At 46.8% G+C, this 25,281-nt stretch overlaps 2 protein-coding genes across 2 annotated transcripts in view; one reads left to right on the top strand and one right to left on the bottom strand.

The window, feature by feature from the left end:
* NAB1 (NGFI-A binding protein 1) overlaps positions 1 to 4,980 on the bottom strand; it is a 50,796-nt gene extending 45,816 nt beyond the window's left edge. The window contains exon 1 of the mRNA XM_083468918.1: positions 4,665 to 4,980. The gene's annotated coding sequence lies outside the window, so the exon portion shown is untranslated. The remainder of the gene's footprint in view (positions 1 to 4,664) is intronic.
* An 888-nt stretch (positions 4,981 to 5,868) lies between these two features.
* Positions 5,869 to 25,281, top strand: part of NEMP2 (nuclear envelope integral membrane protein 2) — a 99,977-nt gene continuing 80,564 nt past the window's right edge. Inside the window, exons 1-2 of the mRNA XM_083469310.1 lie at positions 5,869 to 6,079; positions 6,277 to 6,338. Of these exons, the coding sequence (XP_083325436.1) occupies positions 6,060 to 6,079; positions 6,277 to 6,338 (82 nt within the window). The 5' untranslated portion in view covers positions 5,869 to 6,059. The remainder of the gene's footprint in view (positions 6,080 to 6,276; positions 6,339 to 25,281) is intronic.

Below are 25,281 nucleotides of genomic sequence, written 5' to 3'. Positions count from 1 at the left end.
ATCTCTGGGGCAATGCCGGTCAATAGAAGCTAAAGACATATTTAGCTGTGAGTCGTCCACCATCAAATTATTAACTGGCACATGTGAATAAGCGGCTGTTCAGATATTTCCCTTTCAGCACCTACAGGTTTGCACGTATGAACATGCAACCAGCCCCAAGAGGCTTTTAAAATTCCCTCAACAAGCTTTAAGCTGTCTGAGGAGTTGAAGCCAGATCGGATGACAGGGAAACTGAATGATAAACTACATATGTTGAATCCTCTCACTGAATCATCAGGGTGAGTGCATTCTAAGCCCACCCTCACAGCCCACACTTTCTTGACTTCTCCTCTTATCCTGCTTCGCCTACATGAACAACATTCGCAGCAGCGAACTCATCTTCTGCTCTGGGCAGGAATTTCTATTTTAAAAGTTGGTCATCCCAAGATTGTTGACTTGGATAGGGAGATGTTGAAGATTTCTGGCCCGTCGTTTGTTTGATAGTTAAAACCCTGCCACATATCACATCTTGTAATTGTAAGTTAAAACAATTGGCTTTACAGCGTGACCATAACTGTGTCTCCTTGCCAGTAAATCCTATTTAGTTCAGTGGGGCTTACTCCAAGGTAATTGGTGTTAGGATTGCAGTCTTAGCAGCACAATTGGGGGGGGGGGGACATTTTTCTAAATGGGATTGGAAGGGGAGTAGCAAGAAAGAAAGACTTTGTTTTCCACAGCACCGGATGAGTTTGCATCCTTAATAACAAAAGCACAGTGCTGCTAAGACTGCAATCCTAACACCAATTACCTTGGAGTAAGCCCCACTGAACTAAATAGGATTTACTGGCAAGGAGACACAGTTATGGTCACGCTGTAAAGCCAATTGTTTTAACTTACAATTACAAGATGTGATATGTGGCAGGCATTAGAAGAACAGCCTGGGAGAATGCTACAGAAATGCTAAGAAGTGTGGAATTACTGTACAGTAGTTGTTTTAACTATCAAACAAACGACGGGCCAGAAATCTTCAACATCTCCCTATCCAAGTCAACAATCTTGGGATGACCAACTTTTAAAATAGAAATTCCTGCCCAGAGCAGAAGATGGAAATTGCAGGTTTTCTGTGAAGGTTACAGAGAGGAGGCGTTTCTGCTGCTGCTGCGAATGTTGTTCATGTAGGCGAAGCAGGATAAGAGGAGAAGTCAAGAAAGTGTGGGCTGTGAGGGTGGGCTTAGAATGCATTAACCAGCTCCTTCCCAGGCTGTCTGCAGGCTGCCTTGGTAGCAAAGGCAACTGGGAACAAACGTTCGCCTGGAGAGATGCTGTATGGAACCGAGCAATCAAAATTTCACAGTCAATCTCTGGGCACGCTGCGCAGAGGGGAACCAGCAAATACCCAAATTGTCGCCTTTTAAGGCACACTCACAAAACACCCCTCCTTGCCCCAATTAAGGCTGAATTGAAACAGCAACCCTTGCTGTATTTTTTTCAGCAGCGATACTCTGGCATTATGGGGTGTTTTCACACGAGACTCCCACCCGCATCTGTAAGACAAATGACTAGCAGGGGATACCTTGGAAAAAGAAGGGGAAGGAAGAGGAAGAGAACTGTTTTACATTTCCCCCTATATTTGCACAGATGTCGCTTGGTTTTCTAATGCCCCTCCCTTCCATTTTAAGTTCTCTTTCTGTCTCTCTTCACGTGGCTAAGGAGCGCTCCCATTCAGCGAAAGTTAAATGGCAAGGAATGAAAAGCAAAAATAAATATAAAAAATGAACAGGGGAGCCAGCTTCTTGTGCACATCTTCAGATACAGTTAAAGTGGGTTGTATGCAACAGAAGGTTAATTCAGGAGTTGGTGCGGGGCTTCTTTTTAGGTTTCGAGTGTCAGCAATTGCTTCCTGGCCCCTGCCACAAAAGAGAGAAAGGAAATCCCAGGCTTGAGGACTGGGTTGCAGTAGCACAGATCTCAAAAGCCAGCAATAGTGAGAAATCTATAGGTACAGAGGACTGCCTATATTAAGACAGAATGGGATGGGGTGAGGGGTAACAACTCTTGCCATTCCCACTGCCATTGGGCACATGTTTAGATCTCTCACTTGCAGGAAAAGCAATAGAATACATTCTAAAACAATCTCTTCTGACATTCCAGAGGTGGGCAGAAGTTCAGACTGGGATCTGCTAGCGGACCTCTGGGTTATTTTATGTAGGTCAGCAAGGGATTTATGGCTTCCAGTCATTAACAAAATGGAAGCAACCCAAATGAGTGTGTGTTTGTGACCCGCCTCCCTCCTCATTATAATGCTGAAATCATGAAACCTAAGGGACTGGGAGACACCAGGAGCGGATTTGGTGTGGAAGGAATGTGAGCTCAAGTTCCTGGGCTTGTTAATTCTTTCATTCTAAATGTACGGATCTCAGGGGTTTCTAGAAAAAACAAAGTACATCCTGAAAGCCTGCCCACCCACTAGACTTTCCAAAAGATTTCTTCAGAAACAACTGAACGAAGATTTGTGCAGCTCACAGAATCACTGTATTTTCAACAACACTCGATTTATTTTGAAAGGCTCTGTATCTTTCTGAAGCCTAGCACTCCGGTACGAAACATTAGTAGATGGCTATTTCTTTTTTAGCAAGCAGGGGTTAAATAAACAACTTTATCAGTGGCATCTTGATGCTAAACTCTGTTTGCTCTGATGTAAGTCCATTCTAATTTGATGCAGATTATATATATGGTACACTGCCTTCCTTGATGTACCGGGAAGAAATGTTAAAATCAACAGGGCTTCTTTCCAAATTCAGGATGAGGGTGCTAACAATACAATCCCAATATTTTCCCAAACAACCAGCTATTTAGAACTTTTTTTTTTTTTTTTTTGGCTAACTAAACAACAAGGATGGTGTTTGGTTTTTTTTCTTTCCCAAACTAGCATTTCTTTCAAAATATGCAATCAATTCTGCTCCCCTACCAAAATGGCATTTAAGATCTACTGATGATTTATTAAGGATCTCTACCTTAAATTTATTATGTTCTGTTTTGACAATCCACCAGCTTTTCAGTACAGTATTATGTTTTGGTAGTAGAATATCTTCAGCACTCTGCCCCACCACCACCACCTTGGAGGCAGCTGAATTATTAAGTTACCAAGAAAAACAGTCTCTCGTCAAAGTTGGTAAATAAACCTAAGTCCTTTATTAAAACAAATTGTTGCTTTCAGTAAAATAATTTGGATCACCTACCTACGCTTTCAAAACCATACAAAGCGCACCATTCTTTTGAGGGGGCGGCAGAAAGAAACAGGAATCCTCCCATTCAAAAATATTAAGCTGACTTTAGTTTACAACTTGGGTGTGTCTGTGCAAAAAAACACACATCCAAAACCACACATCATGTACAGTATTTCCACACACATCAGAGTATGCCTGCAGCCAAATGAAGGGAAGCTGTTAAAATATATTTGCTGGAAGGCAAATATCGTGAGGACAAGTGTCTAAGAGGGACAACCAGCAACCGCTTTAAAAAAAGTCTCAAAAAATCTGTAGCATAATAAATTTTCCCAGCACTTAAAAAAAGTTCACAGACGTAGAAAAAACATAGTAAAAAAAAAAAATCCCACCCAATGTAGTGTTTGGATTTGCACTCCATCCCCCAAACTTTTAAGCGAAGACAATATATGGACGTTTCAGTACTTTCCTCCCACGCCCTCACCCTTTTCTGCTCTGGATTCTCTGGGAATCATCCACACTCCGCCTACATATACACGAATCCGCCCTCTCCTTCCGGCAATCTGCAGCAGCAGAATGAATTGTACCAAGCAGCAGCTAAGAAAACACCCTGCGGGACAGGGCAGAAACTTCTCCTATTTTCCCTTTATCCCATTCGTCCCATCAGCCTCAAGGCAGCATGGCCAAAGGTCAAGTAGTGTGATGTGATGCTGGGGAACTTGGATACCTCCAGATGTGGTTGGGGACTCCACCCCTGCCTCAGTTTCTCCCAGTTACACCCCCCCCCCACTTTACCACCATCGCAGCCTCAGAGCGCCAGCGAGGCTGAACCAGAACTTGCAGTAGAAGCCTCGCGCGCAGCTAGCATTCTTAAGATACTCGCCTACCGCACCAACACGCGGAGGCCTTACACTCGCATTCACACGTGCGTTTTTGACACGCGAGACTGGCCGAAGCACGCAGGCAAGTTTCAGCCGCTGAAAAGCCAAGCGGGGGGAAATGCCTCCCGAATTGCGAGCAAGAAAAACAAAATCCATTGCGGTCTCTCCAGAAAGGCTCCTGTGTGTGTGTGTGTGTGTGTGTTAGAAGGGGCGCGGGGAGAAAACTTAGGTCCTGCACTGCAGAGGGGGTTGGACTGGATGACCCTCGGAGGGTCCCTTTCCAACTCTGCAAAAGCTGCAGCCTTCAACCCGAAGAATGGATCCCATGCCGAAGATCTCGCTTTGCCGGGAGCAAACGCGCGCCCCTCTTTTAAGATAACTCGACGGGGAGGGCGACCGCAACCTGTTCGCCAGGAGCCAACGTTTCCAAGCCCCGTCTCTCCATACGCTTCCTCGGGAGCCAGGCAAAAGAGGATCCCTGCGATCGCGCCCGCACAGCCCCTTGCGCGTCTCTTTCCCCCCCCCCCCCCCACGGTCCTGCGCGCGATCCAGTGCCCACGAGGGTCTCCGACTTACTTACTTCTTCCCCGCAGGACGCCGCAGCCGCTGCCTGCCCGGCTCTTCCCTTCTCCCGGCGGGCGCGAAGTTATGGCCAGGGTCGCCTGCGGCCGGCCTCCTTCTTCTGCTGCTGCTGCTGCCGCCTTCCCATGGGTGGGCGAGCTGCCTCCCGCCCCCTCGGCCAAGCTCTGCCCGGCAGCCCCGCGACAACCCAGCACTGGCGGCGGCGGCAGGGCTGCAGGGAGGCACCGGCGGCGGCGGCGGCAGCAGCCTCGCCTTGCCTCCACCTCCTCCTCCTCCTCCACCGCCGCCTCCTCCTGGCCTTCCCGCCCGCGCGCACATCCAGGGCCCCCCTCCCGCGCCGCCGCCGTCACGTGGGGAGATTCCGCGCGCCCGCCCGCCGACGAGCCTGCGCCGGGCCCACCTCCCACGCGAGGCCGCGTGACGCAGAGCAGGGAGGGGGGGCGGAACGGCAAGCCGGCGGGGAGTGTGCGCGGCGGCGAAGGAGGGAGGAAGGAAGGAAGGAATGGGACGGAGGAGCGCCCGGCCCGGCGGCGGGGAAAGGGAGGCGAGGAGCGCGGAAGCGGGAAGGAGGCGCCTCCTCGCTCGCTCGCGCCCGCTGCGCTGCTCGCGGGGCTAAGCGCGCCTGGGGCCACCGCTTTAGTCGTCGGGAGGGAAAGGGAGGCTCGTTGGGAGGTTGGAAAGCTCTCCTTTTCTTTCTTTCTTTCCCTCTTCCCCCCACCCTTTCTCTTTCTCTCCCTCCCCTTTCTCTTTCTTTCCCTCTCCCCCCCTCTTTCTCTCCCTCTTTCCATTTCTTTCTTTCTCTCTCTCTTTCTCTTTTCCTCTTTCTCTTTCTCTCGTTCTTTCTCATTTTCTAACTCTCTTTCTTTCATTTTCCTCTTTCTTTTTCTCTCTTTCTTTCCCTTTCTCTCTCTCCTTCTTTCCCTTTCTTTCTTTCTTTCTTTCTTTCTCTTTTCCTCTTTCTCTTTCTCCCGTTCTTTCTCATTTTCTAACTCTCTTTCTCTCTTTCTTTTTCCTCTTTCTCTCTCCTTCTTTCTCTTTTCCTCTTTCTCTTTCTCCCGTTCTTTCTCTAACTCTCTCCGCTTTCATTCTCTTTTCCTCTCTCCTTCCTTTCTCTTTCTTTTCTCTTTTTCCATTTCTTTCTCTCTTTTCTCTCTCTCTCTCTCTCTCTCTCTCTCTCTCCCTTTCTTTCTCTCTATTTCCTCTCTTTCTTTCTCTCTTTTCTTTCTTTCTTTCTTTCTTTCTGCTTCTTCTCTTTCTCTCTCTAGCTTTCTTTTTCTTTCTCTTTCTTTCCGGGGCACAGAATGTTACATGAAGTGATCCCATCCGTCCCTGCCTGTGCTTTAAAGGCAAGCTTATCAGGAGCCCGTTCTGTGAACTACCCTGAGATCTATGGATGAGGAGCTGTATAAAAATGTAATTATCTGCTACTACTGTTATTATCAGAGCTTTTCTTCTGCGCACCCTTGAGTACCCCCAGAAAAAAGCAATGATGATGATGATGATTATCCTGTGCTCCTCATTCCCACAGGTTTTCCAAATGGACTTCATTGAAGTTGTTTATTATTATTATTATTATTATTATTATTATGCTGCATTCTGCGCTCCCACAGGTTTTCCAGATGGACTTCATTGGGCTTTTTCCCAGCCAGAGCTGAGCTCCAGCACCTCTCAGGTGGGCGTCATTGCCATTCTCAGGGAATAAGGGAGAAGTTCGTGGTGAGCTGCAGCCCCTCTTTTGGTAGAAAAATAGCTCTTCTTGTTGTTGTTATTTGGCACTTAACAAAGTGAGTTGTCCGTCACAGCTTCCCTGCTATTCTCCCATCCCCACCCCTACGTAAAAGGCTGCAAGCCTGCGCTTGCTTTTCAACCAGGAGCTCAGTGTGGTTTCTGCCATAGAACTGCATATATCCTGGAGCTCATCTATCCTGGAGCTCATCTTGCTTTTGCTTTTGTTGTTTTTAAGGGATGGCATCCAATTTCGTTGCACTTGTGCAATGTTGCACTAGTGTAATGACAATAAAGAATCTATCTATCTATCTAACTAGTCATCTAGTGCAACGAAAGCACCCCTGGCCTTCCAACCTCAAAGGGTAGCTTCATTGACTCGGAACCCCAAAATCTGGGATCCCCTCCCAACCTGTGCCAAAGTTTTGCAGCCGTTTTTGCAGCCATCTTCTGCCTTTGCCGGGTCTCTGGAGCACTTCTTCGGAGCTCTGGAGGCATGTGGGGTGGGCAGCCGAGGGGTCTGCTGCTCTACATGTGGCCCGATCCTCTGAATGCAAGGCTGAACTGTGCTCAGAGGGACTTGCACTGAAGCAAGTCAGTGACTCGAGCCCTTTGCTAACTGCACAGTACCAAAACCGTACCCGACCCAGCAAAACGCACTCAAACATTTCCAGTGTGTGTGTTATCCCTGGTGTCTGCTTTGGAATCACTATTGTGGTTAGGAGGGTGCCCTAATGCCGCCCACCTCCCGGATTTATTATTTGTTTGGGGACTGTGTTGTAGACGTGAGCTTTACATCCTTATTCCACTTTGATTCTGATTTGATTTTAGGATGTATTTTAATTGATTGCTTGATTTTATGGTAATATGTTATATATTTGATATTAGCCGCTCTGAGCCCGGTTTTGGCCGGGGAGGGCGGGGTATAAATAAAATGTATTATTGTTATTGTTGTTGTCAAGATTTTGATTACTTAGGCACCTTGAGTTTATTTTGCAATTAAAGAAAATAAGTTTTTTAAATGAATAAAGGACTGTTCCTTTATTACGCTACCTGTTAGCTTCAACAGTTCTGTGCATTTTAATTCTTTCCTTCTGTCAGCTTGCCCTTTTCATGTACTTAGAGCCTCTTATTTCCTTCTCCTTTTCAATGTTGTCTCTTATAATATGCCATTGTATGAAATGCATCCTCCTCCAATTAAGCTTTCTTGGGGGGAAAACCCCAGAAACTGCATACATATTTGCCCTTTTCGAGTGGAGAGACACTCCAGCTCAATAGACTTCTAGTGGGAGTGGGGAAAGCTGTTAAAGGAACTTATCTCTCATTCTGAACAAGCGACGTGGGCTCCGGTTTGTAGCATGCCTTGTGTGACAATGGTTTCCTGGAAACTTTCTTTTCAAAACACATAGCCTCCCCAAGCATTGAAAGAACCAGAAGTATTCCATTGTTCCTGTAAATGAATATTACTGCATTAAAAACACATTATTCAAGCTGATCTCATTGAGACTAGCAATGGGAACCAGAAAAATGCTCTCCACCCATCGCGGATCTCAATCCTAAAACATTTTAATCCCAAGTGATTTCAATGGGGCTTACTCTCAGATAAGTGTACTTATCTGTACTGGGGCTTTACCTGCCTTGAATGACTTCTACCTAAGTCCTCAGGAGGTTGAACTGAAATTGGTGGGTGTTCCGGATATAAGTTGTTTATAGTAACATGAGGTTCTGAAGGCAATAACCTACTTTGTCAGAAGCTTGAAGTGGGCGGCGGAGGTGTTGGGCACCATCTGTATAAACCCCCAAAAAACATATTTGGACCTTTTATTAGGACCAGCCTAAATGGAAACATAAAGTAGGTGTGGTGAACCTGAGGACCTCCATATGTTTCTGGACTACAACTCCCATCATTCCTGACCACTGGCTGCTGGGAGTTGTAGTCCAACGACACGCCCATGCAGTTGCAAACTGCAAATCCTGTGCCCTTTGCACAAGCTCGTCTTCTGCAGTGTAGCAAACCCACCGTCCCACAAATCCACCATTTTTATTTTGCCCCAGTTCCTTCCCCCCGTTTTCAGCGAAGCTTCCACGAAATTAGTATGGATGCTAGCGGCAAATCTTGCCTCTGCCATGCAGGGGGTTAAACTAGACGACCGTTGGGATCCCTTCTACAATTCTATGATTCCATGACATCTGGCGAGCTGCAGGTTCCACATCCTTGAAATAAAGCAGTGCTCAGATCTGAGTAGAAGGCAGGCTCTATCCTTTCAAAAGGGGGGTGGGGGCAGCAGCAGCCATTGCTCCATTTCTCCCAAAATCCTAGGTGTATAACCTGATATCTATGGCACCTGACAGATTCTAACAATTCCATCTTGGAATTGACTGCGAAAGCTGATCTCACGGCTGCAACATCCAGTCTTCATATTTGCATTTGTTTCCTCCCACCAATCATCCCTTTCCCCCCAACTTTGTGCAACATCTGAAGAATTTGACAGCTTGCTGGTATTTTGGTTGATCCTAACAAACACAGCGGGTGGCTAGGGCTTGCTGATCAGAAGGTCGGCGGTTCGAATCCCCGCGACGGGGTGAGCTCCCGTTGCTCGGTCCCTGTTCCTGCCAAGTTAGCAGTTCGAAAGCATGTTAAGTGCAAGTAGATAAGTAGGTACTGCTTTGGCGGGAAGGTAAACGGCGCTTCCGTGCGCTGCTCTGGTTCACCAGAAGTGGATTAGTCATGCTGGCCACATGACCCGGAAGCTGTACGCCGGCTCCCTCGGCCAATAAAGCGAGATGAGCGCCGCAACCCCAGAGTCGTCCGCGACTGGTCAGGGGTCCCTTTACCTTTACTAACAAATGTATTGCCCAATTATTGATTGTCCGACCTGTTGTACACATTGAAAAGCACATGACTCTCCCCCCCCCCCGCAAAGAATCGTGGGAACTGATTTGTTAAGGGTGCTGGGAATTGCAGTTCTGTGAAGGGGTAAACTATAGTTCCCCTGATTGTGGGGGATGCCTATGGGCTTTAGATGTATGGTGTGTATTCAGCAGTTGGATGGCAGCAGTTGCCTAGGATCTCGGACAGAGAGAGACTTTTTCCCAGCATTCTTCTGCGAGTTCTCTTTCACTACAGAGGTGCTGGCAGACTGATCTATATTTGCTGGCTCTATATAGAACAGGAATCACAGAATTGTAGCACTGGAAGGGACCCTGAGGATCATCTAGTCCAAGCCTCTGCAATGCCAGAATATGGGGATTGAACCAACACCCTTAGCGTTTTATCAGCACCATGCTCTAACTAACTGACCTATCTAGGCCGACATACATGATCTGGGTTTCTTTCTTATAAAAATTTAGAGATTTAGAGAAATTTAGAGGCTTTGCTTTGCTTTTAATAAATCAATATGCAGTACCAATGTGCAAATAAAATACAGAACAACAATAATATTAGCATTTTAAATAAATAATAATAAGCCACAAATTAGCCTCTCTCCGCAACATCCCAAAGCACTCTCACTAGCTTCTCACATAAAATCTTGCTGAAATAAGAAAGACCTCATGCTTCCTCTAAAAACAGGTTAAGTAGTCATGGCCTTTTGGTTTGAGAGAGATGGGAGTTGCCGCTTGATAAACTAGAGAGATAGGGTGCACGTGATTTTTAATTATGTGTCCCTTTTCCTTTTGAAAATTCTTCCGCCACCTCACTGTTCTTCCAGACACTTGGCATCTTTTCAGTCCATAAATCCAATGCAAAATAAGACTCTTGCCTAGGCTTATTCTGCAATAAGCCAGAAGGAACCAAACTGCACATTCAGAAATATCATATGGTAACAGTCCTCCTTTTTTTGGACTGTGTCACTCCAGAGTCAGGGTGGGGAGATTCACGGTTGCATGGTCTCTCACACCAAGACCTCCTAGTCTATGGAAAGCTCACATGGCAGAAAGGTGGTTTCTGGCTTTTTAAAAAAAATGGAGTGGAAGTGCAGATTTTCATGAAATGTATGACAGATGCTGCAGTAATTTCTCTGCCCGAAAGGACAGAAGTAGTTTTAAAAAATCATGGAAACACCATCTGTCAAGGCAATTTACACAGTTTGGGCTAAATATAATTTCAAATCGGCTCTGGCTGTATCTGCATGTACATCTTGTTACTATAATGAACAAACTCATAATTAAGATGTTTTAAGGGATATTTCATACTTGGGAAAGGAGAATCTTAAGTGTTTTGGAGGAGTTTATCTCAGGATAAACTCTCTTAACATTTGAACAAGTGGCGCAGAAAATGAATCGCTATAGTCCTAAATTGCTGGTTTTTTCTTCTTGAAATTAGCCATGCCATTATTGGAGAAATGGCCTAATTAGAGAGTGCAAGTGGAAAATTTATTGCTTTCCCTAACCAATAAAACACCAGCAGACAAGACAGATGGAATACTCTCAAGTATTTGATCTGATGGCATTTTCAGAATAAATAGGGAAGAGATAAACCCGGAACACCACTACCAAACACTGATAGTTGCTATATGGCGTACATGAAGGGAAGAATTCTTTGTGATGAACTTAAAACACACCTTTTAAACTTGTTACATCAGTGGTACGCAACTCCTTTGAATTAAAATTGACTTACGGTTTTTGTCTCACGATTATTGCAGGTGTTAATAGCCAACTACATACAATTATATGAAAATATGTTGGAGATTCTAGGAAATCAGAAGTTTGGGCTGCTTTGCACCATTTGATATTTAACAAATTGCTGGGTATTAACTTCCAGTTGATCCTTTCAAGAAGGCAAAGGCAATATGGACAGAAATGGTGCAGAGATTATAATTAATCTTATTTCTGTGAAAATACAGCACCGCAGTGGAACAGAACTATGCCCTCCCCAGCTGATTGTGTACTTCTTACACAACAGCGAGAGAGAATGATAAACATAACAGATTTGTCAAAGAAAATGCCTTTTATCATTTGTGGGTTTTGCTGATATGCGTACTGTAAAAAAAATATTGAAGGTACGGCAATCACGATCAGTGTGATCTGGGGCAGGAGGACTGCCTGTTATCTGGGCCTCCTCTAGTGAGACTTCCCCATTTCCTGACCTGCTGCTCCCCATTTTGCATGTTTATATCATTTCTCTAAATTTGCAAATCCCCTTGGGTGTGTTGGGTTATGAATGCATTGGAGAAATAATAGTAAATACAGACTCCAAGAGTACCCAGTCCTTCTTTCAAAATAAAAAAATTCCTTCCAGTAGCACCTTAAAGACCAACTAAGTTAGTTCTTGGTATGAGCTTTCGTGTGCATGCACACTTCTTCAGATATCTGAAGAAGTGTGCATGCACACGAAAGCTCATACCAAGAACTAACTTAGTTGGTCTTTAAGGTGCTACTGGAAGGAATTTTTTTATTTTGACTATGGCAGACCAACACGGCTACCTATCTACTACCAGTCCTTCTTTGTATGTTATGCACATTGAAGTTTTTAGTAGTAGTAGTATCTCCATCTGACTGGGTTGCCCCAGCCACTCTGGGCAGCTTCCAACAGAATATGAGAACACAGTAAAACATCAAACATTAAAATCTTCTCTATACAGGGCTGCCTTCAGATGTGTTCTAAAAGTTGTGTAGTTATTTATCTCCTTGACATCTGCTAGGAGGTGGGTGCCACTACCAAGAAGGCCCTCTGCCCAGTTTCCTGTAGCTTCACTTCTCAGTGAGGGAACTGTTGGAAAGCCCTCGGAGGTGGACCTCAAATGGGCATGGTCTGGACAGGTAAAAAGGTAAAGGACCTCTGGACAATTAAGTCCAGTCAAAGGCAACTATGGGGTTGCGGCGCTCATCTCACTTTTCAGGCTGAGGGAGCCGGCATTTGTCCACAGACAGCTTTCTGGGTCATGTGGCCACCAGGACTAAACCGCTTCTGGCGCAACGGGACACCATGACGGAAGCCAGAGCACACGGAAACGCTGTTTACTTTCCCGCCGCCGTGGTACCTATTTATCTACTTGCACTGGTGTGCTTTCGAACTGCTAGGTTGGCAGGAACTGGAGCAGAGCAACGGGAGCTCACCCCGTCATGAGGATTCAAACCGCCAACCTTCGGATCGGCAAGCCCAAGAGGCTCAGTGGTTTAGACCACAGCGCCACCCATGTCCCTGGACTGGACAATGGAGATGGAGACACTCCTTTAGCTACACAGGGCCGAGGCCGATTGGGGCTTCAAAGGTCAACACCAACACTTTGAATTGTGCTCGGAAACGTACTGGGAACCAGAAGAGCTAACCCTTAGCTCTTACCAGTGGCCCATAAAAGTACTGACTATCCATTCAGAGATCTGATATGGAAGCAAGGAATACACACAAGAGCATTCTTTTCATGACTCGTTTCCAGGGCGCCAAATGAGTAACCTTGAAGGTTTAGGCAGCATTCCCCCCCCCCCCGCAACATTTTCCCATGAGAAAATGTGGCAATGTGCTACCCTACAAAGCCATAGAAATCTTCGCAAAGCTGCCATCTCGCCTCCCACTCATTTCCCCCCACTCCATACCCTCAGGCAGTACAGTAATGATAATTAGAGCTGCAAAATACCATTATGGTTTACGGCCCTTTCATCCTCAAGATATACAGCATGCATTACCCAAGGGTAGGGGAATCTAGGAGAAGGGGTCTACAAATTGAGATTGAAAAGTACCAAGGCAAAACTCCCTATGAAGCCTCAATGTACTTTTAAATTTTTATTGAAAACCCAAAAGCAAGCACTTTCCATTAAGTCGTGCTGCTGTATTTAAACTGCAAATGCAGGCAGCTTCTGCTTGTGAAATGGGGAGAATGAACCGTTTTGTCCTTTGCCTCTGGTGGCAAAATGTGTCAGCGTGGCTCTGCGGAGTCCCATAGTCCTGTCTAATGATGGATGGAACCCTCGGGAAGACTAATTTCTGGAGCATTAGACAAACACTTTGCTCTACCGTTCCAGCTTTTGCTTCCCCTTTATTTATCTTAGCAAACTGGAGGCCTGGAATCATGCAGATGCCCAGCCAAATTCTAATCAGCAGGGCAATTGGTTTTAGAGTTGTAATGGGTGGAATGACTGCTATCCTGCAGGTATTTACCGTATTTTTTGCTCTATAAGACTCACTTTTTCCCTCCTAAAAAGTAAGGGGAAATGTGTGTGCGTCTTATGGAGCGAATACAGGCTGCGCAGCTATCCCAGAAGCCAGAACAGCAAGAGGGATCGCTGTGCAGCGATCCCTCTTGCTGTTCTGGCTTCTGAAATTCAGAATATTATTTTTTCTTGTTTTCCTCCTCCAAAAACTAGGTGCGTCTTATGGTCTGATGCGTCTTATAGAGCGAAAAATACATAGATATCTGCCCTTTTGGAAATGTTTGGAGGAGCTTTGTACCTGTAACTAGCAATGACAAAAAGTTAAGGATTATTGGGAAATGCTTTATAATGAAATGAAAAAATTGTTTAAAAGAATGTCTGTCCCCCCCCAAAAAAACCCAGAGGCATTTATTTTGAGTATGGTACATATAGAGGTACCCAGGGGGCAGAAAAAGCTATTTTTGTGTGCAACGACAGCAGCTAAGATTTTGTTAGTTCAGAAATGGAAGGGGGGAGAGGTTTCAAATAAGGAGAGATGGCCGCTGAAAACGATGGAATACACAGAGCTAGCAGGCCTAACCAGCAAGGTAAGAGAACAAGAAGAACGGGTCTATTAAGAGGAATGGAAATTATTGCAAATTTGACAGTATAATGTAGATTAAGACATAATAGAAAACGGAAAACTAGAATGAGGAAATAAAATTTGCAGCCAATTTTGGAAGTACAGCCGTACCTCAGAAGTTGAACGGAATCCATTCCAGAAGTCCGTTCCACTTCCAAAATGTTCGGAAACCAAAGCACAGCTTCTGATTGGCTATTTATACCCCATATATTGGACCATCAAGAAGGCTGATCACCGAAGAATTGATGCTTTTGAATTCTGGTGCTGGAGGAGACTCTTGAGAGTCCCATGGACTGCAAGAAGATCAAACCTATCCATTCTGAAGGAAATCAGCCCTGAGTGTTCACTGAAAGGACAGATCATGAAGTTGAGACTCCAATACTTTGACCACCTCATGAGAAGAGAAGACTCCCTGGAAAAGACCCTGATGTTGGGAAAGATGGAGGGCACAAGGAGAAGGGGACGACAGAGGACGAGATGGTTGGACAGTGTTCTCGAAGCTACCAACATGAGTTTGACCAAACTGCGGGAGGCAGTGGAAGACAGGAGTGCCTGGCGTGCTCTGGTCCATGGGGTCACGAAGAGTTGGATACGACTAAACAACAAGGAAAAGTGGGACATTCCGGGATCAAATCAGAAACCGGGACAGCTTCTGTAAATCCGTGACTGTCCTTGGAAAACGGGGACATTTGGAGGATCTGCATAGAAGAGCCTTGAAATTAAAGAAAAGTCGACAGCAAGCAATTGTCTGAAAGGCGAAAGCTGCAAGAAGGATCCAGAGGCAGTACCATGCGTGCCAACAGAACAGCTGATGTCGCTCCCTGCGGAGGAGATTCTTGAAGCACACGTCTCCCACGTCTTGCTCCTTAGAGGAGGACGAAGAGGAGGAGGAAGAAGATCTAGCACTAAACAAGCATGCAGTTGCCTCACCCCCTCAGTACAGTCTGTTTAGTTCTGCAGGCTAGGAAAGGTCACAACACAAACAGAATTATTACATTAAAAGTGTATGCTTAACCATATTTCCTGAAGACGCTATCGACGCCTGTGAAGAAAACACTCCCAAACTGTTTGCTTCTTAACATTGAAGGTTGATGAGACTTTACATATGCATCTTGGTGTACTCAAAAGTAGCATTTTAAAAATAGCGCCCAGGATGTTTTGGCATTGGTACAATGTGCTGAACAAATAACGGGTTCCGGCGAAGAGTTTACGGTTAGTTGAATGCTAAACTGCAGATTTATGTGGGAATAAAGCCCATGCAACTCAACGGGCAAGCAGCCACGTATTTAGGTGCCAAAGCAGTTCTGTACAACAATTTGACAATCCACCTGCTTTTGGAACATATCTAGGGCTGCAGAAGCCAAAGGTTCTGCATGTGAAACACCTCACAGGCCATAATGCATGACTGGCAGATGGTATGTCTGACATTAGCATCCATCCTGGTGGCCAAATGCCGGGGACCATGAGTTTTGAAGGATGCACTGGGGCCGACACTGTCAACCCTTTAAAAATACATATATATATTGTTACGAGAGTTGGGTGCCTCCCCCTCTCTCTGCCGTGTGGTGGCAAGAGGCCATAAGCATTAAGAAATATAGTTTATTCACCTATTTGTACCTTCAGCCTGCATGGAGGGAGTCCAGATCTTACAGCATGGTCGTTTCAAGAGGGGCTTGTACCCCACAGCGATGCAGCCAGCCTTCACCCTGCCTTCCCAAGATGGATCCCAGTCTTTCTACCTCCATTTTCTTCCCAGAACACCCTGCTAAAAACTCCCTTTTCCTGTCCCCTCACAGCCAGTTACCATGGCAACCTTCCAAACCCTTGTCTCTGTTCACACCTCAGAGCAGGGAAAAGGACAGTTCTCATCGCCCATGACCCTCAATGGCCTTCGTTTGTTTCTTAATGGCCCTAGCTTGGCCAGGTCATTCTGCATAGGCTAGCCCAGGAATTCCTCTGCAGCTTGTATTTCTCCCTTCACAACCCAAATAATCAAAATCCTACCATTTATTAATTTCAAGGTTGGGGGAGGGATCCACCTGCCATATCTATCACAATAAAGGTAAAGGGACCCCTGACCATTGGGTCCAGTCGTGGCCGACTCTGGGGTTGCAGCGCTCATCTCGCTTTACTGGCCAAGGGAGCCGGCGTACAGCTTCCGGGTCATGTGGCCAGCATGACTGAGCCGCTTCTGGCGAACCAGAGCAGCACACGGAAACGCCGTTTACCTTCCCGCTGGAGCGGTAGCTATTTATCTACTTGCACTTTGACATGCTTTCGAAATGCTAGGTTGGCAGGAGCTGGGACCGAGCAACGGGAGCTCACCCCATCGCGGGGATGCGAACTGCCGACCTTCTGATCTACAAGCCCTACGCTCTGTGGTTTAACCCACAGCGCCACCCAGTCCCCTAATCTATCACAATATTTTACCTTTATTTCATTTATATCTCACCTTCTCCCCAAGGAGCTCAAGATGGCACACATGTTTTTTTTCTCCCACATTTTATCATATTTTACAGCAACCATGACTGATAGCCAGGCAGAATTCCTTCTGCAGAGTTATAGTTGGAGTCTACGTACGCAGTGAACTTAAATGGCACAATCTATTCTGGTTACAGCGTTTGGAGGGGGGCCGTTGTTTTTAATAAAACCTGGAGTTCTCTAATGACAAAAACCTGGTCTTCTGCCCTGGTTTCCATGTCTACAACCTAATGACTTAAGGCTGATTCATATGACCAAAATTGGCTTTCTCACGCAGCAGTCCAGAGCATGGTACACATTCCTGCCTGGCTGTAGAAGACGATCTTTGTTGTTGGTCCATTCACCTCATCAGTGAAGATGTTTTTTCTTCCTGACCATCTGCGACATGCGAATAAGCGCAGAAGGTCGCTCTGGGGTCATGCAAATTGCCCCAAGGACTCTTTCAGTTTCTGGAAGTGTCTGTAACACTTCCTGCCATAGCTTTCAGATGCAAAAGAGAAGGATGCAAAAATTTTAAAAGGGGGTTGTGACAATGTCTCACCTTACCGTGATGAGCTGCCCCTGCCCCAGATCTTTTTGCACTGGCCTTCCATCAGCCCTTTGTAGCTGGCCATAGTAACATCAGGAAAGGGATGCAGGTGGTGCTGTGGTCTAAACCATGGAGCCTCTGGGGCTCACTGATCAGAAGGTCAGTGGTTCAAATCCCTGGGGTGAGCTCCCGTTGCTCTGTCCCAGCTCCTGCCAACCTAGCAGTTCGAAAGCACACCGGCGCAAGTAGATAAATAGGTACCACTGTGGCGGGAAGGTAAACGCCGTTTCCATGCGCTCTGGCTTCCATCATGGTGTCCCATTGCGCCAGAAGTGGTTAGTCATGCTGGCCACATGACCCAGAAAGCCGTCTGTGGACAAACGCCGGCTCCCTCAGCCTGAAAGCGAGATGAGTGCTGCACCCCATAGTCGCCTTTGACTGGTCTTACTGTCCAGAGGTCCTTTACCTTTTACCTTTACCTTTCACATCAGGAAACGGTCCAGATCTCACCTTTCAAATCCTTATTTGGTGGCCATTTTCAGAAGAAAACCTAAAAAAAGAACGGTTTTGTTTTTCCCCATTAAAGCTGCTAATTTAATGCCGATGGCATGAATAATGAACAGGACTGGTTTCAGCTAAATGAAGTGGAGCACAGACTCCTACGCAGTTCTGCCAACACACTTCAGCTCTGACCCCTGGCCACCTTTCCACAGCCTTCCTCCTGAGACTCTTGCATGGAAACAGGAGTAGCTCTATGAGCCGATGAGAGCAACTAAAGAGAAATGGCAAAGAGGGATTGCAGCAAGAAAAGCCAGGAGCAGAATTCTGCCTGTATAGACACCATACATTTAAAGTACATTCCCCTGCTCAAGAACCGTGGGAACTGTAGTTTGTTAAGGGTGTTGGGAATTATAGCTCTTTGATGGATAAATGACAGCTTCCAGGATTAGGGTGGGAGAGAATGTGCTTTATCTGTATTTTGTGTACAGCGTGCCATGTTTGGAGGAGGTAAAACTGTGTGTGTCCCCCTCCCCTGTTAAGCCTAAACACAATATACCTTCCTTATTTTTACTGCTGTTATAGATTGGGGAGGACCCCTTAAACCATAGAAATTAATAAATGGTGGAATTTTGATTAATTGAGATATGGATGAAAGCAGAAGCTGTAGAACAGGCATAGGCAAACTCGGCCCGCCAGATGTTTTGGGACTACAACTCCCATCATCCCTGACCACTGGTCCTGTTAGCTAGGGATGATGGGAGTTGTAGTCCGAAAACATCCGGAGGGCCGAGTTTGCCTATGCCTGCTGTAGAACTCTGCTAGGCAAGGCTAGTTTATGCAAACCAGCCTAGGGAAGAGCAATTCTGTTAAGATGACAAAATGGATTGATGGGCCATCTGCGATGAATCCTTTGGGCTTGGAAGACAGGGTTTTGTGTTTGAAGTGACAGGAAGGGAGAGTTGTTAGCAAGGTGTGCTGGCAAGAAGAAGGTGGGGGAAAGGCTGAGATCCATCTTGGGCAGGCTGGAAGATCCCCTCTTGAAATGACCATACTGTAAGATCTGGACTTCCTCCGTGCAGACTGAAGGTGTAAATAGGTAAACAAACCATATTTTTTAAGGCTTCAACAGTCTCTGCCATGTCTCAATTCTCCGAAGGAGTACAGGCTCTGGGTGAGCGTCTGGAACTCCCTGGAATATTGCAGAGAGTGGGGGTTGTCCCCAAACATTTGCAAGACTATTATTAATTTCTAAGCTGCCTTTCAGCCCTGGAGGTGATCAAGATGCTTACAACCTGGTTAAGGCACAACCATCTTATAAAAACAGCAGCAAAAATTCTCCTTGCCTTCAGAATTGTAGAGAAGCTTCATACAATCGTCTTTGCTGCCCACTTAAAAACAAGCATTGATGGGCCAATCCCCAAGGAGCCCATTCAAAATCCTGGCTGCCTCTGAAACATCATGAAGGTCTCCCTTCCAATGGCTGGCAAGGGGAATGAAGGACTCTGGTCCTCGGCGGTTGTAGATCTTTAAAGGCCAAAGACAACAGATTGGACTGAGCCCAGGAGCAAACTGGTAGCAAGAGAAGCCAACAGACGATCTGCACAGGCAGTTCCATTGCAGCTGAATTCTGGATCAAACACTCGGACTGCCTTCAAGCCCCTTACGATAATCTAATCTTTGGGGTTTTTTTAAGTGTCCCTCTCAGTGCTAGAAGTATTTGTTTTCCGTGAAAATGCTTGATCTGTTTAAAAAAATAAAAATGCTGGAGGTGGCAACAGAGGAGGACAGGAAAACTGGTTTGACTGACAGCGAGTGTGGCTGTGAACTCGAGAAGTGGGTGTTTGGCTTAGCAGCCAGTCACTTAGATCTCCTCAGTTCCCCAGGAGCCTTTTTAGTTTGTAAGGCTAATCTTATAATTCTCCCCCTCCCCTTGCGTGTGGGAGAGCAGTGCACACTGGTGTGAAAGTTCTGCAGCCCCTGCCTTCCTACGTATCGTGTGCACGCGCAGAGTGCACAGTCCTTGTGTTAACTACAAAGTAACTGAGACATAGACAACAATCTCCTCTTCTGTGAAGGAGCGTCTCCACCCCCATCGTTCAGCCCGGACACTGAGATCCAGCGCCGAGGGCCTTCTGGCGGTTCCCTCATTGCGAGAAGTGAGGCTACAGGGAACCAGACAGAGGGCCTTCTCGGTAGTGGCACCCACCCTGTGGAACGCCCTCCCATCAGATGTCAAAGAGATAAATAATTACCTGACATTCAGAAGACATCTTAAGGCAGCCCTGTTCAGGGAAGTTTTTAATATGTAACGCTGTACTGCGTGGGTGAAGGGAAAAGCTGTTGGCCACGCTAATTCAGGCCAGCACCGCTCAAGCAAAAACGTTATTTTCCCTGTGTGAGGGAAGACGAGGCGGCAGCGGCTATTTACCTTTCCATGGCTCACACTGTGTAGCTAACAAGCGGCCTCCCCAGCAGAGCGCAGAATGGCTTCAGAGTGCAACAGCCCAGGCGCTCCCCACTTCCTCTGGCGGGGAGCACCACCGCCACAGACACCTGCGGGCATCACTCCCAAGGCGCCTCCAAGCCCCTGCCCCACAACTGCCCTTCCTGAGGTCAGTTGCCAGCAGCTCCATGGTGGAAATCTGAACTGTGACTCCTTTTCCTTCTTCCCCACCCTGGAAGAAAAGATTGCTGCGCATGCACAATGGATGAATAAGGGGCTTGTCTCGAGCAGCTGCCTGCCTCACTTTTGACCCCCAAGACTGGCTGAGTCGCAAAAACCATCGCGCACATGCGCTACGGCCACTGCCTGGATTCCCAGACCGTCTGAGTGCTGGATCTAGAAGGCAATTGGGCCTGATCCGGCCTGCGGACTTTAGTTTACCAACCCATGCTGTATACTAAGATGGGTGTGAGCTGTGGCGTGTGTGTGTGTGTGTGTGTGTGTGTGTGTGTGTGTGCATCTGTGGCTTCCTCTATTCCTTTTTAATAAATCCTCACTCCAAGTAAAGATTTTTTTGGCCTCTTTCAAGATTCCTCTTGTGTGAATCTTGACTGTAACACTCCTCTGCGTTGGTGTTGTCAAAATCCCAATTCTAAGGAATTTCTCCCACTCTACGTGGGCTTCTAAATGTCATGGAACATGACTCTAAGCAGGAAAGCATGTCCCGCATGCACATACTGTACAAAGAGAATCATAGGTAGGTTGGTAGGTTTCTGGATGAAACATCGGCTCTGGATCCATTCCAGTCCGGCTTCCGCGCTGGTCATGGGACTGAGACGGCTCTGGTCGCCCTAACAGATGATCTCCGCAGGCAGCTGGATCGAGGCGGGTCGGGGCTGCTGATTCTTCTAGACCTGTCAGCAGCCTTCGACTTGGCCGATCACGAACTCCTGGACCACCGCCTTGCCGACGTGGGGATCCAGGGCAGTCCTTCAATGGCTGCGCTCGTTTCTCTCTGGTCGGGGACAGAGGGTGGCGCTTGGGGGGGAATTGTCATCGCGCCACTCCTTGGTGTGTGGAGTGCCTCAGGGTGCGATACTCTCCCCGATGCTTTTTAACATCTTTATGCGCCCCCTCGCCCAGCTTGTTCGGAGTTTTGGGCTGGGTTGCTATCAGTATGCCGATGACACCCAACTCTATCTGTTGATGGATGGCCATCCTGACTCGGCTGCAGACACACTGACCAGATGTTTGGAAGCTGTGGCTGGATGGTTACGTGGAAGCCGGTTGAAGTTAAATCCTTTGAAGACAGAGGTCCTCTGACTGGGATGGGACGATATGGGATTGGGGGGGGCAACTCCCATCTCTTGCGGGGGTGCAATTAGTGCCAGCACCGTCCGTTAAGAGTTTGGGTGTAATCTTCGATACCTCCCTCTCTATGGAGGCGCAGATTACAGCTATAACAAAGGCGGCTTTTTTTCATCTCCGCCAAGCTAAGCAGTTGGCCCCTTATCTCTCTCGCCCTGACCTAGCCACTGTGATCCACGCGACGGTCACCTCCAGACTGGATTATTGTAACTCGCTCTACATGGGGCTGCCCTTGAGACTGACCCAGAAACTCCAGCAGGTGCAGAATGCCACGGCGAGACTCCTTATGGGGTCTTCGCTGCGAGATCACATTCATCCGGTACTATACCAGCTGCACTGGCTCCCGGTGGAGTACAGGATCAGGTTTAAGGTGCTGGTTTTAACCTTTAAAGCCCTATACGGCCTAGGACCCTCGTACCTACGGGACCGCCTCTCCTGGTATGCCCCACAGAGGAACCTACGGTCTGCAAATAAAAACATCTTGAAGGTCCCAGGCCTCAGAGAGGTTAGGCTGGCCTCAACTAGAGCCTGGGCTGGGGAGGGCGGGATATAAATAAAATTTATTATTATTATTATAGAATTGTAGAATAGTAGAGTTGGAAGGGACCCTGAGGATCATCTAGTCCAACCCTCTGCATTGCAGGAATATGCAGCTGTTCAGGGATCGAACCTGCAACCTTGGCGTTATCAGCACAGGTCTTTTACAGCGATGCATGCTTTCCTTGCAAATTATACGGTAATCGCATACCACTGCTTTTTAATTTTCCTTTTCAAAAAGCCCTGCCCTATAAACCCTGTTTTTTAAAATATCATTTGCATTTTGCAAATGCCATAGCACTTTGCGCAGCATGGTTATTGCAGTCCTATCCATGTCTACTCAGATGTAAATTCTACCAAATTCATTTGGGCTTACTTCCAAGAAAGTGGGGATAGGATCGCAGCCTAAATATTTGAGAACCTGAGGAGTCTCCACTGTGCAAATTTATCCCATCCCTGCTTCCCAGGGAGTTGCAAAAGATAATAAACCTCAAAGACCTTGAAATCTCCAAGAGTTGCAGTTGTTAGGATATTTAATATGTACCAAGGGGCCTTTTCTAAGTCAGGAAAAGTCATTTCACATTCTGGCACCTTCCTTCTTTTGCATCATTTTCAGCGTAGGCATTGGTCATTATCAGGAAGCGACTCCCCCAGTTTACAGCTGGCAACACCACCTGTGCCAATCTGATTCCAGCCAAGACAGCCAGCCGATCATGCCCAGAAGGACACAAGGAAAATGGACTTTGACTACAATCCTATGCTAGGGTTGCCATACTCCCGGGAAAATCAGGGCGTATGGCAACCCATGTCAGAAGTCTGTATTTTGCCAAATCTCCTTTAAAATAGCTCCAAAAAAAACCTATCCTATGTAGACTTAGCTGGGAGTAAGTCCCATTGAACTCTATGGGGCTGACTTCTCAGTAAAGATATCTAAGACTGCCCTGTTACTTGCTTGCACGTTTTCCTGGAATTTTATTTCTTTTCCAAAGTGGCATTTTGACTAGTTTTGCAAAGCAGTTTGCCAATAAATTTCAGAGCTTATAAAGGAGAACTAGCTTGCCTACCCACCTGTTTTATAACGCTGTTCCATGTTAATAAATGGCTGTCCGAACCAGATTGCCTGGGTAAATAAATGATCTAAACCTAGAAGACTGAAATACATAGCGAAGAACTGGGAGATAAATGTGGTGAATTGCTGCCAGAGTAACATGAACAGAAAGGAGGAATGCTTGCTCATATCCAAATGCACATTCAAACTTCTTGAATGGTATTTGTATCCCCACGTTAAACTATGTACCGTATTTTTTGCTCTATAAGACTCACTTTTTCCCTCCTAAAAAGTAAGGGGAAATGTGTGTGCGTCTTATGGAGCGAATGCAGGCTGTGCAGCTATCCCAGAAGCCAGAACAGTAAGAGGGATCGCTGCGCAGCAAAAGCTGTTGTTGTTCTGGCTTCTGAGATTCAGAATATTTCTTTTCTTGTTTTCCTCTTCCAAAAACTAGGTGCGTCTTATGGTCTGGTGCGTCTTATAGAGCAAAAAATACGGTATATGTTCCATTCATTATGAATGGTGTATGCAATCTTCTCCTTTTTCCAATTTGTTATACTTGAAATCTATCATCTACAGCAAAAAGAGCTTTTTGACTCGCATACCCTCCAACAAGGACACGGGTGGCGCTGTGGTCTAAACCACAGAGCCTTGGGCTTGCTGATCAGAAGGTTGGCGGTTCGAATCCCCATGACGGGGTGAGCTCCCATTGTTCGATCCCAGCACCTGCCCACCTAGCAGTTCAAAAGCACAGTAGTGCAAGTAGATAAATAGGTACCGCTCCAGCGGGAAGGTAAACGGCGTTTCCGTGCGCTGCTCTGGTCTGCCAGAAGCGGCTTAGTCATGCTGGCCACATGACCCGGAAGCTGTCTGCAGACAAACGCCGGCTCCCTCAGCCTGTGAAGTGAGATGAACGCCGCAACCCCAGAGTCGTCCGCAACTGGACCTAACAGTCAGGGGTCCCTTTACCTTTATTCCATTATGATTATGATTATTTCCTGCCCATCCAATTGGGTTGCCCCAGCCACTCTGGGCAGCTTCCAACATAAATATAAACATAATAAAACATTAAACATTAAAAAAGCTTACCTGTACAGGGCTGCCTTTGGACGTCTTCTAAAGGTTGTATAGTTACTGATCTCCTTGGCTTGGGAGTCACATAGCTCTATAACCCTCCAACATTTCTCTGCTGAAAATAGGGACATCCTAAGGTAAAGCAAGACGTTCCAGGATCAAATCAGAAACTGGGATGGCTTCTGTAAATCTGGAACTGTCCCTGGAAATTAGGGATACTTGGGAGTGTCTGTGAAAAGTCTCTTGAGGTGGGTGGCCTCTCAAAATTCTCAACCTGCAAATGGCACGGCAAATTTGGAGAAGCCATTTTGGCTAAGCACTAGGAAGTCCTGTTGGGCTAAACAGTCCTGGGATTGTGCTTGAAATCAGGAGTTTGGATCCAAAGGCGGCACACATACCATAAAGCACGTTTAAAGCAAATGACTTGCCTCAAAGGACCCTGGGGGCTGTAGTTTGTTAAGGGTGCTGAGAATTACAGCTCTGTAAGTTGCCAGTCAGAAGGTCAGTGGTTCGAATCCCCACGACGGGGTGAGCTCCCGTTGCTCAGTCCCAGCTCCTGCCAACCTAGCAGTTCGAAAGCACGTCCAAGTGCAAGTAGATAAATGGGTACCGCTCTGGCAGGAAGGTAAACGGCGTTTCCATGCGCTGCTCTGGTTCGCCAGAAGGGGCTTGATCATGCTGGCCACATGACCCGGAAGCTGTACGCTGGCTCCCTCGGCCAATAAAGCGAGATGAGCGCCGCAACCCCAGAGTCGGCCACGACTGGACCTAATGGTCAGGGGTCCCTTTACGCTTTACCTTTAAGGGGAAAACTACAGCTTCCAGAATTCTTTGTGGGAAGCCCTGTGCTTTCAGCGTATTGTGTATATGCAGCCTATAACCCATTGGTAGAAACTGTTGCGCAAGTGCTAGTGGAAGATCATGGGAGAAAGTATCTGCAACTTGCATCGCTGTGTGCCTGCTGCAACAAGCCCAGAAATCATCCGCTGGAAAACAAGCTCATTGCAAAGGAATCCTTCATGTCTGGGGGTGCAAAGCGTTCCCGATAGGAAGGTGCTTGCAGTAGCGACTGCCAAACCCCAAGCACAACGCGTGCCTTCCATTCTTTCAGAGAGCTGCTTTTAGTGTATTTTTGGTCTCTGTGGAAGCCGCCCAGAGTGGCTGGGGAAACCCAGCCAGATGGGCGGGGTACAAATAA

This window comes from Podarcis liolepis, assembly GCF_965112155.1.
Source record: "Podarcis liolepis genome assembly, chromosome: 1".
In the NCBI taxonomy this organism is placed as follows: domain Eukaryota; kingdom Metazoa; phylum Chordata; class Lepidosauria; order Squamata; family Lacertidae; genus Podarcis; species Podarcis liolepis.
Note: the sequence above shows the minus strand (reverse complement) of the source record. Positions and strands in the feature narration are given on the sequence as shown.